The sequence below is a fragment of the Dendrobates tinctorius genome, unplaced genomic scaffold (genome assembly GCF_039654945.1).
Source record: "Dendrobates tinctorius isolate UK_male_01 unplaced genomic scaffold, ASM3965494v1 ptg000003l, whole genome shotgun sequence".
In the NCBI taxonomy this organism is placed as follows: Eukaryota; Metazoa; Chordata; class Amphibia; order Anura; family Dendrobatidae; genus Dendrobates; species Dendrobates tinctorius.
In genome coordinates, this window is record NW_027361671.1 from 29,435,423 (window position 1) to 29,449,517 (window position 14,095).

The window sequence follows — 14,095 nt, forward strand, 5'->3', positions numbered from 1 at the left end:
TGGCTCTTTATCTTCCTTCTCCTACTGATTTCAGGGGACATCTCCCCCAACCCTGGTCCACCATCCCCCAACCTCGACCCCTACCCTACCTCATATCGAAACCACAATAATCTGATTAACATTACTTGCACTCCCTCATCTCAATCTTTTAATTGTGCCCTCTGGAATCCACGGTCTGCTTGTAACAAGCTTCCTTTCCTACACAACTACTTTCTGAACAACTCTCAATCTGTTGGCCCTCACTGAAACCTGGATTCAGGATTCTGACACTGTCTCTCCTGCTGCCATTTCCTGCGGTGGCTTACAATTCTCTCACTCCCCGAGACCCACAAACAGACCTGGTGGTGGAGTTGGCATACTCCTGTCCCCACAATGCACTTTCCAGGTCATCCCCCCCAGTCCCATCACTCTTATTCCCTTCTTTTGAGGTCCACACCATCAGGCTCTTCCGTCCCCTCTCCCTCAGGGTAGCGGTCATATACCGGCCCCCAGGCTCACCCACCCTCTTCCTTGACCACTTTTCAGCCTGGCTGCCACACTTCATGTCCTCAGAACTACCAACCCTCATCCTGGGAGACTTCAACATCCCCATTAACAGCCCTAATTCCACATCTGCATCCCAGCTTCTATCACCACCTCTCTAGGCCTCTCACAGCTTTCAACCTCTGAGACACATAAGGACGGTAACACCCTTGATCTGGTCTTCTGCCGGCTCTGTTCAATCTCCCACCTAAACAACTCACCGCTTCCACTCTCTGACCACAACATTCTCTCCTTCACGCTCACAAATCCTCGCCCACCCCAGCTCATTCCTACCTACCACAGTCAGAAATCTACAAGCTATTAACCCTCAGACACTTTCAGATTCCCTACACTCATCTCTGTCCCCAATCTCCTCTCTTTCCTGTCCTAATCTGGCTGTTCATCACTACAATGACACTCTTAGAAGCACCCTTGACCAAGTAGCTCCCCTCACCCTCAGAACCTCCAAACACCGAGTAAAAGAGCCCTGGCTCACATCGCAAACTCAACTTCTCCAGCGATGCTCCAGGAGTGCTGAACGCCTATGGAGAAAAACCCGCACACCAGAAGACTTCATCCACTTCAAATTTATGTTAAGAACCTATAACGCTGCCCTTCACCTTGCCAAACAGACCTACTTCACCACCCTGATCTCCTCACTAGCCAACAACCCCAAGAAACTTTTTGACACTTTTCACTCCCTCCTCAGGCCAAAAGCACAAGCCCCTATCACAGACATTTGTGCTGATGACCTGGCCTCCCACTTTACAGAAAAAATAGATAATATCCATCAAGAAATCTGCTCCCAACCACCAAGTGCTGTGACTCCCATCCCTTCCTACATCTCCCCTGGCTCACTCTCCACATTTGATCCCATAACAGAAGAAGTCTCCAGACTCCTCTCTTCTTCTCGTCCGACTACATGCACTACCGACCCCATTCCCTCACATCTCCTCCAGTCTCTCTCTCCAGTCGTCACAACCCACCTAACTACAATCTTTAATCTCTCCCTCTCCTCGGGCATTTTCCCATCCTCCTTCAAACACGCCATCGTTACTCCACTACTAAAGAAACCTCTCGACCCATCCTGCACAAACAACTACAGACCAGTCTCCAATCTCCCCTTCATCTCTAAACTTTTGGAACGCCTAGTTTACTCCCGCCTTACCCATTACCTCTCCATTCACTCCCTTCTAGACCCTTCACAGTCCGGCTTCCGCCCCCTACATTCGACTGAAACTGCACTCATCAAAGTGACCAATGACCTTCTGACAGCAAAACGTAACGGTGACCACTCTCTGCTCATTCTTCTTGACCTATCTGCAGCTTTCGATACTGTTGACCACCATCTCCTACTCTCTAGGCTCCAGTCACTAGGCATTAAGGACACTGCACTCTCCTGGTTCTCTTCCTATCTCTCTGACCGCTCCTTCAGTGTTTTGTTCTCTGGCTCCACGTCATCTCCTCTTCCTCTTGCTGTCGGGGTACCTCAGGGCTCAGTCCTTGGCCCCCTTCTTTTCTCTCTCTACACGGCCCCAATTGGACAGACCATCAGCAGATTTGGCTTTCAGTACCATCTTTATGCTGATGACACACAACTATACACGTCTTCCCCCGACCTTACCCCCGCTGTACTACAGAACGCCAGTGACTGTCTGTCCGCAGTCTCCAATATCATGTCCGCTCTCTATCTGAAACTCAACCTCTCCAAAACTGAACTTCTTCTGCTCCCGCCGTCTACTAACCTCCCTAAATCTGACATTTCCTTCTCCGTGGGTGGTACCACAATAACGCCCCGGCAGCAGGTGCGCTGTCTGGGTGTTATGTTTGACACCAATCTCTCCTTTACATCCCATATACAATCCCTTGCCCGCTCTTGCCGCTTACACCTAAAGAACATCTCTAGAATCCGCCCTTTTCTCACTATGGAAACAACAAAAACCCTCACTGTTGCATTGATCCACTCTCGCCTGGATTACTGCAACGCTCTATTAATTGGCCTCCCCGTCACTCGACTATCCCCTCTCCAGTCCATACTCAATGCAGCAGCCAGGATCGTCCATCTGGGTAATCGGTACTCGGATGCGTCTGCTCTTCGCCAGTCCTTACATTGGCTGCCCATTCATTATAGGATCCAATTCAAAGTACTTGTTCTCACCCACAAAGCTCTCCACAGTGCGGCACCCCCTTACATCTCTTCTCTCATTTCTGTCTATCGGCCTAGCCGATCGCTGCGCTCTGCAAACGACTTTCGACTAACCTCTGCACTAATCCGTACCTCCCACTCCCGACTACAAGGCTTCTCCCGTGCTGCTCCTATCCTCTGGAATGCTCTACCCCAAGAAATCAGGACTATCCACAATTTGCATAGTTTTAGGCGCTCCCTCAAAACACACCTGTTCAGAGCGGCCTATCACATTCACTAATCAAAGTCATTCTCTGTGTAAGTGTGCGTGCGTAGCCCATTCACTATCTCCATCCATCCTTCTCTCCTGCAAGATGGCTGGACCTTCATTGTAAATACACCATTGTAAATACACACCTGTACTCTGTATCTCCCTCACCTCATTGTAGATTGTACGCTCTCACGAGCAGGGTCGTCTTATTTCGTCTTATTTTGCTTTAATTATTGTATTGTTAGCGTTGTTACTTATGACTTGTGTTTTGAAACTGTTAAACTGTAAAGCGCTGCGGAATATGTTGGCGCTATATAAATAAAGATTATTATTATTATTATTATTATGGGCATTTTAGAGTTTCTTAAGTTTAACTGAATCAGATGGCTTCTGCTCTGGGGCTCCTAGCCTCACTGCCCCAAACTAGATAGCCCAAATGTAATGTAGTGCGATGTGTTATTTTCCGAAGTGCACCCATTCAATGATTGTGCTCATGTTGTCAACCACATGATGTTAATGTTGTTGATACTGTATATGAATATGTACCCTTTTTCCCCTTCCCTTTCTTTTTCCCTTTTCTCCCCTACCTATTTTTCCCTCATTTTTTCCTTCCTTCTCGCCTTAAACCAACCATTACTTAACATTTCGCCAACTGTACCTGAGAACTGGTGTTGTGTTTAATGGTGATGTTTAAAATTCCAAAATAAAGAATTTACAAAAAAAAAATGAAAACAGAACAGACAACTCAACTGTAACCAACCGACAAACATAAGAACAGGAGTTGTAAAACATGGGAGGGTGCTGTGTCCCCCAATGAAGGCTCCGAGAAACAGATTTTACGGTAAGCAACCCAAAAAATCCTGTTTTCTCGTTCGCCTTATTGGGGGACACAGAGACCATGGGACGTCCCAAAGCAGTCCCTGGGGTGGGAAACAAACTTCCATCAGGCCAGCGGACTCACTACCGCGGCCTGCAGAATCCGTCTACCTAGGCTGGCGTCCGCCGAAGCGTAGGTGTGGACTCTGTAGAATTTCACAAACGTGTGAACCGATGACCATGTTGCAGCTTTGCAAAGCTGCAGCGCGGAAGCTCTGTGGCGCACCGCCCAGGAGGCACCCACTGCTCGAGTAGAGTGGGCCCTGATCCCCGGAGGGGCTCCGCGACGCCTAACTCGGTAGGCTTCCAGAATTGCCGATCTGATCCAGCGAGCAATAGTGGCCTTTGACGCCGAGTGACCTTTCCGCGCCCCATCAGGGATAATGAAAAGAGACTCTGTCTTTCGCAAGGAAGTCGTCCTAGACAGATAGACTCTTATCGCCCTAACCAGGTCCAGCTTGTTCAAGGACAGCTCTCGGGGATGAGTTGGATACGGACAAAAGGATGGTAGCACGATATCCTCGTTGAGGTGAAACGAGGACACCACCTTCGGCAGGAAAGAGGGCGGAGGCCGCAGAACTACTTTATCCTGGTGGAGCACCAGAAAAGGGGAGCGGCACGAAAGAGCTGCCAATTCCGACACGCGCCGGACGGAGGTGATGGCCACCAGAAAGGCTACCTTCCAAGAAAGGAGAGAAAGGGAAATATCCCTGAGGGGTTCAAAGGGAGGACCTTGCAGAACCTCAAGAACCAGATTAAGATCCCATGGATCCACGGGCGCCCGGTACGGCGGAACCGTGTGAGCCACGCCCTGAAGAAAGGTCTTAACCTGAGGACGGGAAGCCAATGTTTTCTGAAATAGAATGGACAGCGCCAAAACTTGACTCTTCAGGGAACTGAGGGCAAGGCCCGCATCCAATCCTGCCTGAAGAAACGCTAGGACTGAAGGGAGCGAAAAGGACATGGGCGCGATGTCATTGGTCTCACACCAAGTGAAATAGGCCTTCCAAGTACGGTAGTAGATCTTGGAAGATGATGGCTTTCTGGCTCGGATCATGGTCTGAACTACCTGGTCGGAAAATCCTGCCCGCTTCAGAACCTCGGTCTCAACAGCCACGCCGTTAAATTGAGTAGCCGAGAATTGGGGTGGCAAATCGGTCCCTGAGACAGCAGATCTGTTCTGTCTGGAAGCTTCCAGGGGGCGTCCGCGAGAAGGTTGACAATGTCCGCGAACCAAGACCTTCTGGGCCAATTCGGGGCGATGAGAATGACTGGATTTCCTTCTGCCTTGACCTTTTTCAACAGGTTGGGAAGAAGAGGCAGAGGAGGGAACAGGTAGGGAAGGCCGAACTGGGACCAAGGTACGGCCAGGGCGTCGGCGCCCACTGCCAGAGGGTCCCGAGACCTGGACACGAATTGTGGGACTTTCCTGTTGAGGCAAGACATCATGAGGTCTACATCCGGGGTTCCTCACCGAAGGCAGAGCAGATGAAACACCTCCGGATGGAGGAACCACTCTCCCGCCGTGAGACCCTTGCGGCTGAGAAAATTGTCGGCCCAGTTGTCTACGCCGGGAATGTGCACCGCGGAAATTGTCGGAACGGAAATCTCCGCCCAACGAAGAATCTTGGACCCCTCCGCCAGGGCTGAGACACTCCGTGTTCCCCCTTGGCGGTAGACATATGCCACCGCTGTGGCGATGTCTGCCTGAATCCGTACCGGCAGTTCCTTGAGGAGCCTTTCCCAGTGAACAAGAGCAAGATGGATAGCTCGAATCTCCAGAATGTTGATCGGTACTGATTCCCGATCCGACCATCGACCCTGAACAGTGTGGTTGCGGAACACTGCACCCCAACCGAGGAGACTGGCATCTGTGGTTACTATCTGCCAGCGAATGGGAAGGAAGAATCGACCCGATAGAATGAGAGGTGACGACAACCACCAGTGGAGGGACCGCTTGATCCGGTAAGAAGGAGGAACAGGGCGATCCAGGGACCGAGGCGACCTGTTCCACTTCGACAGAATGGCCTGCTGGAGAGGTCTGGCGTGAAATTGGGCAAAGGGAACTGCCTCTATCGCCGCCACCATCTTTCCCAGGACCCTCCTGGCTGTACGGAGGGACAGGAATCGTGAGATCTGCAGCGATCGTACTTCCTGCTGCAGAGAGAGAATCTTCTCTTGTGGGAGAAAGACCCTTGACCGACGAGTGTCGAACAGAAGGCCTAGAAAGACCAGGCGTTGGGTAGGAACCAGACAGGACTGTTTCCTGTTGACGATCCACCCGAAATCGGAAAGTGTCCAGGATGATTGACAAACTTTGGTGAGCCTGTTGAAATGAGGGAGCCCTGATCAGAATATCGTCTAGGTACGGGAAAAGAACGAGACCTCTGACTCTTAACAAAGCCATCAACGCAGCCACGATCTTCGTGAAGAGTCTGGGAGCGGTGGCAAGGCCGAAGGGCAGTGCGACGAGCTGGTAGTGGTGCTGTCTGAGGAGAGAGGCGATAGCCGTAGAGAACCCCGGGATCAAGGCTGGATCCTTTGGAGGCCGGGATTAGAAGAAACGATCCCGTGGGAGAGAGACGAACTGTATCTTGTATCCTGAGGATACGACCTCCCTGACCCAAGCGTCCTCTACGGAGGCCAGCCAAACATCCCTGAAGGAAGGAAGTCGGCCTCCCAATTGGAAAGGCCCCTCGCGTGTCCGACGATAGTCATGCTGAAGTAGACCGTCCAGATCCAGATCTGGACGGTCTGCCCTGGGAAGAGTGGGATCGCCAGGAAGGAGTGGGTCTGAAGGAAACTTTCTTTGTCTCTTGGCGAGCCTGCGGTCTCTGTTGGCTGGAGGAGTTGTCCGCCGTATTGAAACGGCGGAAAGTCCGAAAGGGTCGAAACTGACGCCTTAGTGGAGGTCTGCGAGGATTGGACTGAGGGAGGAGTGAACTCGTGCCTCCGGTGGCGTCCTTAATAATCTGGTCCAATTGGAACCCAAAGAGGCGCACCCCCTGAAAAGGCAGGTTAGTGAGGGACTTTTTAGAAGACAAGTCCGCTTGCCAGGCCTTTAGCCAAACTGTACGTCGAATTGCAACTACGTTGCTTGACTCCTGAACTGCACAGGATGCGGCATCCAAGGAAGCGGAAAGAAGATAGTCCCCAGCATGGGAGATCTGATTGGCGAGATCGGCCAAACGCTCCAGTTGCGCCTTATCTAAGACGCCTTGTCGAAGGTCGTCTGCCCACGTGGCTATGGCCTTTGCTGCCCAGGATGAAGCAAAGATTGGGCACACAGCCGCTGAAGCCGCTTCAAAGGCAGACTTCGTCAGGGATTCTATGATCCTGTCATTAGAATCCTTTAGGGACGCCACGCCTGAAAGCGGGAGAACCGTGTTATTGGAAAGCCTGGACACGGGCGGATCCACCGAGGGAGAGGCCAACCAGTTGTCCGTGAGCTCCTTAGCAAATGGGTAGAGTACGCCTAGACGTTTTCCTCTTTGAAAGCATCTGGTCGGATCCTCTCTTTCCTTGGTAAAAATCTTCCCAAACTCGGAATGGAAAGGAAAAACCCTGGAGGGAGCTTCTGCCCGTCTGAACGAAACCTCCTGATCTGAGGATTTCGCAGGGGAGTCAGCAATATCGAAAGTATGATGGATCGCTGCAATGAGGTTCTGCCTCTGAATCCAGCTCTAAAATCCCCTCAGATGACCTGTCCGAAAGCGCTTCACCTGACTCGGGAGAGGAGGCCCGAGAGGGAGGCTGCTGAGAAGGGCTATGCGGTGAGATGGGACTAGGAGAAGAATCCGGCTGGGCATCTTGCCTGGGTCTTTTGCGACTAACGCTGGCTGACTCAGATGGAACAATTTGGGACCTGCTTGGCCCTGCTGAAGAGTCCAGGGGCAACTTATCAAGAACGGCCACCAGGGACTGCGACACTCTGGTGAGGTCTGCCACTGATTGTGATAGAGACGAGGCCCAGCCAGGCATGGGGGGTTCACTCTCACCTGGGGCCCTAGATGGCTCCTGGACGGCGTCAGGCTGAATTGGGTTGCTACAATCCAGGCAGAGGGGAGTGGACTGGCCTGAGGGAAGTTTGCGATTGCACGAAGAACATGCAAAGAACTTGACTAAAGTGCAGGGGGGGCAGTAGAGCGGGTACGATCAGACTTAGAGGTAGACAAAGTGAAAAGCTCAGGTAATGCCGAAAGGTTGGGGGACAGAGGGCAGAGAAGGGTCAGTCTGCAGTGCAGAGCTACTCACAGTCCGGTGTCCCCAGAAGCGATGCTCTGCGACCTGTCAGTGGATGCAGGTCAGAGCGAAATCCGGCCGATAGACCTCCTGAACGAAAAAACCAGCTGGCAGATGATCCGGTGACGAGCTGGTGTCCGGCTAACAGGCTGGTAAAATGGCGCCTGCCTGAGAAATAGCGCGCGTCCAGGAGAGGAGGGAGGGCGGAGCACATCGCAGGATTAAAATTCACCGCCCTCTAGCCAATAGCAGGCTGGGCAGGTGAAGGACAGGCGGTGGGAGGGCCTGGGAAGAGCGGGAGAGAAGCCCGCTTAGAAGAAAGGGGCGGGGGGCGTGGCCGCGACGCAGCGGTAGGCCCGAACTGAAGCCGGGGCCTAAATTAGTTGCGGCGGCTGCCTGTCAGCAGGGGGTCGGCACGGAGGTCGGAAGAAGGGGAAGCCGCAGCCGCAAGCCGCTCTGAAGGGGAGGAAAGGAAAAAGGCCCTGTGCTCCCTGTCCCCAGATGGGGGGGGGGGGGAGAAGATCTATACTCGCCCATCCCCGATCCGTTACCTGGGTCTGAAGAAGTCTTGCGTCTCATCCAACCGACAGGCTCTGGTAGGCGAGTGGGAGGGAGACTGGCGACAAGGACCCCTGGAGTCGCTGGCACGTCTTGGTGTCGGCGTCCGTCTGGCTGGTCCTGCCGCGGAGAACTGCAAGGATACGGGGTGGCAGTACACACCGTACTCGCAGACTCCATATGGGAGTACAGATGTGACTTTTCACTCTGTATCCCTCCGTAGAACCTGTAAAGGAACGACGCACGACGAGGTAGATATGGGTCTAATGAAAGACCCGTGTCCACCTCCTACTGACACTAAGCTAAACTGAGGAAATTGGTGCCGGTCAGTGGGGTGTATACTGCGGAGGAGGAGCTAACATTTTTTTGTGCATAGTGTCAGCCTCCTAGTGGCAGCAAAGCATACACCCATGGTCTCTGTGTCCCCCAATAAGGCGAACGAGAAATAGAGGTCGCCCCACTTCACAGCTACAACAGCACCCACTCTTCTGGGAGGGTTTTTTTCCATCCCTTTGGATGTCTGCAGGTATTTTGTGTCCATTCTTGCTGAACAACATTTGTGAGGTCAAATACTAGCGTTGGACGAAACAGCCTAGCTTGCGGTCTATATTCTAGTCCATCCCAAAGTTGATCATTGAGGATGAGTTCAAGGCTCTGAACTTGTCCACCAGACTGCCAGATAGAGAATCCTGGTTCATCACTGCACAGCGATGACTGGGTTACATCATGCCATGTGACGCTTGATATCGTGCTGGGCGCTGGTGGACACAGACAGGACCACTGTGCAGGAACAGTATATTGGGCCCTTGGCTGCCCAACAGCTCATCATAATGCACAATTCCACCTGCTTTGGAGGTAGCAGTGGCCATCTGACTTCTTAGGTCCCTGTGCGGTTGTACAAATGAAATGCCCGCCCCTGGTGCTTGGTGATGTAAGACTTTCATGCAGACCCTCTGCCATGTTAAGCCATATCATGAAGCTCCTGGCGCTCCATTTTGTGCTGATGTTAATCTCGGAGGAAGTCTGGCATCTGCAGTTACTTAGAGCATTGGGAATGTCTGTGCTCCATGTCCCTCAGCACTTGTCGACCCCGCTCTGTAACTTCGAGGTTTCCCATTTCGTGGCTGAGTTGCTGTGGTTCCTAAACACTTCCATTTTTCATCAATACCACTCCCAGTTAAGAAGGGAATATTTAGAAGAAATCTTATGTATCTGTGCTGATGGGCCTGAATACAAATCCTAAATTCAATGAATAAGAGAGGTGTCCCAATATTATTGTCCATACAATGTATTCTAAAGAACCAAACTTAGGATTTTAATGAAATGTCTGACAGACAAGTGTTAAGGGGGTTTTACACGAAGCAATATCGCTAGCAATATCGCTAAAACGTCACTGGTTTTGTGACGTTATAGCGATATTGCTAGTGATATCACTATGTGTGATACTTACCAGCGACCGGCTCCCCCGCTGTCCATCGCTGATCGCGCGAGAATGTCCGGCTCCATTTCTCGTCGTCAGCTTCCTGCTGGGCTTCCTGCTGTGACGTCCAGCGACGCGTGGAGGCGGGCGGGAGGACGCAGGATCGCTGTGTGTGAAAGGTGAGTATCGTGCGCTGCGTCGCTGCTGCATCGCTGTGAGATCTTTCTGTATGAAAGCTCACTAGCGATCATTTAGCGGTGCACCAGCGATCCTGACCGGGTCGGATCGCTGGTTGGATCGCTGGTGCATCGCTAAATGTAAAAGGGCCTTTACTCACAGATGATTGTACTGTAATAACGCAGCAAGCTACATGTGGTCAGAAATGTGGCAATACTGGTCTGACAATCAGATTAGCAGCCAGTCATATAATGGATGTCATGAGTCCTGTACACTGCACCTTTTCCTCATTCCTACAGTGTGTAATGTATGTATATATATTATTACTGTATAAAGAGGGTGTGCTACAGGTGGAAGTTTTACTCTGTATACATCTTTAACAAAACAGCCATAGGATTGAGACAAATTTTATTGCATCAGCAGTGGGGGGCATACAGACATATTTTCTGACAATGTTATGGTAATTATATATTTCACTATGGCAAATTAACACACGATTACTGGTATACAGTAATAATTATGAAAAAAATGACTTTTTCAAGATTGAGCCAAAGGCAGAAAATGATATGAACCAAAGAAGGAAAACTCGTCTTCTCAATCCCACCATCCCGGCGCCACCAACGTAGATGATTTCTTTAATGGGCCAAGTCAGCGAGAACAACAAATCAACATTGAACTGCTGAGTTGTGTAGTTTTGTCTGGGCCTCTTTTGATGTAGAGCTGTAATTTGGCATGAATAACTTTTCAACTACTGCACCCAAAATAAACGTTTCAACACATTCTGCCTTCTGTCATGTCACATGCTCCTATGTGTCACAAGAAGGCAAAAATAGAAATGTACCCAATAAATCAGAGTGTACTTTAGTCAGTTTTAGTATCTGAGGTTTATATGCCTAAACTACCCCTTCAGAAGAACAAGGCTGATACAATTGTTCTATTGATGAATCTTTTTCAAAAGTCCATATCATTGTAGAAGACGATCATTGTCTGAAGCCAAACCTCCCTGGTGCCATTGGCCATGGGCCCACGTTTACCGTACATCACAGTATTTGATCTCTAAGGCCGGTTTCACATTTGCGTTACAGGCCGCAGCCCCGGCCTGCACACGGCCGCAGCTAAGCCCCGCCCCATGCCGCGCCTCCGGCGGTAGCTCCGCCTCCGGGCGCATGACGCTGCATGCTTCCCCTATCTATCACTGAGGACGCAGGCCGTGCGCAGTATGCGTTTGGCGGTGCCTGCGTCCTTTTGACGGTGCGCCGAGCGCAACCAAATTGCAACAGGTTGCGTTTGGCGCTGGTCGGCGCACCGTCAAAAGGACGCAGGCGCCGCCAAACGCATAGTGCGCATGGCCTGCGTCCTCAGTGATAAAGATAGGGGACGCATCATGACGCGTCATGCGCCCGGAGGCGGAGCTACCGGAGGAGGCACGGCAGGGGGCGGGGCTTAGCGGAGACCGTGTGCAGGCCGGCGCTGCGGCCTGTAACGCAAATGTGAAACCGGCCTAAACTATACATTTTTTATTCGTTTTTTATTATTTGTTTTTAAAGCAAAGCTAAAAAAAACAAAACACAACTTTAGAAAATGGAACAGAATAAAGTAGAACTTTCCTGAGCAAAGCATTGATGTCTTTAGGACACTCACGGTAGTATATCATGGAGACCTAGCGTTAGCCCAGGAGGCGGTCTGCGTGCAGTAGATCAGGTCTGTGCATACAATATTGCCATGCACACGACAAATTAGAATATCCGCCTTTAATTATCTTGTAGTTTTTAGTCCAACTTGGCTTATTATCTATACTTATAGCAGCTGGATCTCTTTTTCCCAGATACAGAGCTCAAAATCCATTTCATAGACAGATCTGAAACCTGACTGAATACTGTTCTCCATTGAACCTAAGGGCGTTTCTGGGATTTTTTTTTTTTTTAACTGGGCACAGTACCAATGAAACCAAACTACTGGCATGACCATAATGCCACTGATACTACATGCGACTACTAAGGCCACCGATAAGCCAGCCCTGCTGAGTTGGTGGTCACTAGCAAACATAGAGGAGTAGAGCTGCCGGACGTTCCTATACTTGATCACTCAGGGGAAATAAAACACCAATATAATTTATTCTATTATATTAGCACATCTTCTGTTTTTTTTCTTTCAAAATTTAGATAACACCTACAAATAACAGTACGCAACTCATTTTCATGTTCCCTCTAGTGTCGGCAGCACTTTAATAATATGTGCTCTTGGAGGACTGTATCAGAAAAAAGGAGCTCTAATCACTATAAATATATATTCACACACATACTTTATAGTGAGCAGAGCTCTTTTTTCTGATATAGTCCTCCAAGAGCACAAAAAAGGAAAATGTGCCAGACTAATATATATATATATATATGTTATAAATGTCGGTGCAGAATTTTACTTTTTTTTAATTTATATGATATTTAAGGGTGGACATTCACGTTACGTTCGGCCGATCATTTGCGCACTGTAGCAGCTGTTTGTCCATGGTATCTTGATAATATCACAGAATTGGTACAAATTGCTTTTCTTCACCTTCCATAGGGAGATGATCACATTTGGACACATTCAGTGCAGGGTTTCTTAATGAAATCGGCTCCTGAGTGCTGCCAACACGGCCCTGGAATGGCTGCTCATACATCCAGAAACTATTATGCTATAATCTATTGTTTTCTAGCCAGGTTTGAACAATGTCTAAGTTTTTATCCATCCATCTAATATTTTCCTCCATAGTTTCTTTTGCTTGTTGGACGCAGCGTAACTGGGAGCCGGTCTCTTTCAATGATTCAAAAAACATTGTTGCCTAAAAAGGAATTAGAAAGAAATTCTATCATTCACCTTCATATTGGCTGTATTTATACTGTATCGCAAGGCTACAGTACACCGTATACTCAAAGGCCACATATGGGAATAGCTTATCCTAAGCACCAATATAGAAATTTTTTTTTGTTTACTGGGATAATGTAGGTTGTTCACTACTTTTTAATATCCTACCATAATAGAGCCTTGTTGGAGGTGTGGTAGGGAAACGCATCGGCTATAATGTCATTTACATGCCACTGTTAGGTGGGAATCTGTCACCAGGTTTTTGCCGCCTATAATGAGAGAAGCATAATGTACACACAGAGACCCCAATTCCAGCAATATGTCACTTACTGGGCTGCTTAGAGTGCTAAAATCACTTGTATTAGCAGAAAATTATCACTAGAGGACTAGTAAACCTGCTGCCAGGTAGTCCTCCAAATTCATGAGATCTGTATAACCCCGCCCACACCACTGATTGTCAGCTTTCTGTGTACACTGGGCAGAGATCTGCCAATCACTGGTTTGGGTGGGATTATACAGAGCTCAACAGTCAAAGAACTGGAAGATTTGTAGCAAGTAAAGCAGTGATCTTATCCAAATGACAACGGCCAGCCCAGTAAGTGACTCATCACTGAAATCAGCTTCTTTGCCCCAACATCATGCTGCTCTCAGATGATGTAGCAAAACACTGGTGACAGATTCCCTTTAGCAGCCACAGTCAGAATACAGTTCTGGACGCAGCTTATTAGAGACAGATGTGGCTATCGCTCAGCTCCTAAGCCCCCTACACACTCAACACCCCAGCGCAGGATGTAAAGTTACACCAACAAGTACAAAGGGCCGGAGCACTTCAGAGAAAAACATAACTAGCTGCAATCATGTAGCCAGGCTCGGATTCATACTTACCATACGTAATGAATTGACTGATAAGTTCCCTTTAACCCCTTCACAACCTTTAACATATTTGCGTGTCAAGACCACATCTTTCCTCACACGACTGATCTAGTCAGCCATTGTGCACCTTTAACATGTGTCGGCCAGAAGCGCTTCATCCTGCACATTGGCACCCCAAACACGTGAT

At 49.5% G+C, this 14,095-nt stretch overlaps 1 protein-coding gene across 1 annotated transcript in view; it reads right to left on the reverse strand.

The window, feature by feature from the left end:
• Positions 1 to 11,929: 11,929 nt before the first annotated feature.
• Positions 11,930 to 14,095, reverse strand: part of ERAP1 (endoplasmic reticulum aminopeptidase 1) — a 95,503-nt gene continuing 93,337 nt past the window's right edge. Inside the window, exon 20 of the mRNA XM_073543193.1 lies at positions 11,930 to 13,012. Coding sequence (XP_073399294.1) covers positions 12,866 to 13,012 — 147 coding nt within the window. The 3' untranslated portion in view covers positions 11,930 to 12,865. The remainder of the gene's footprint in view (positions 13,013 to 14,095) is intronic.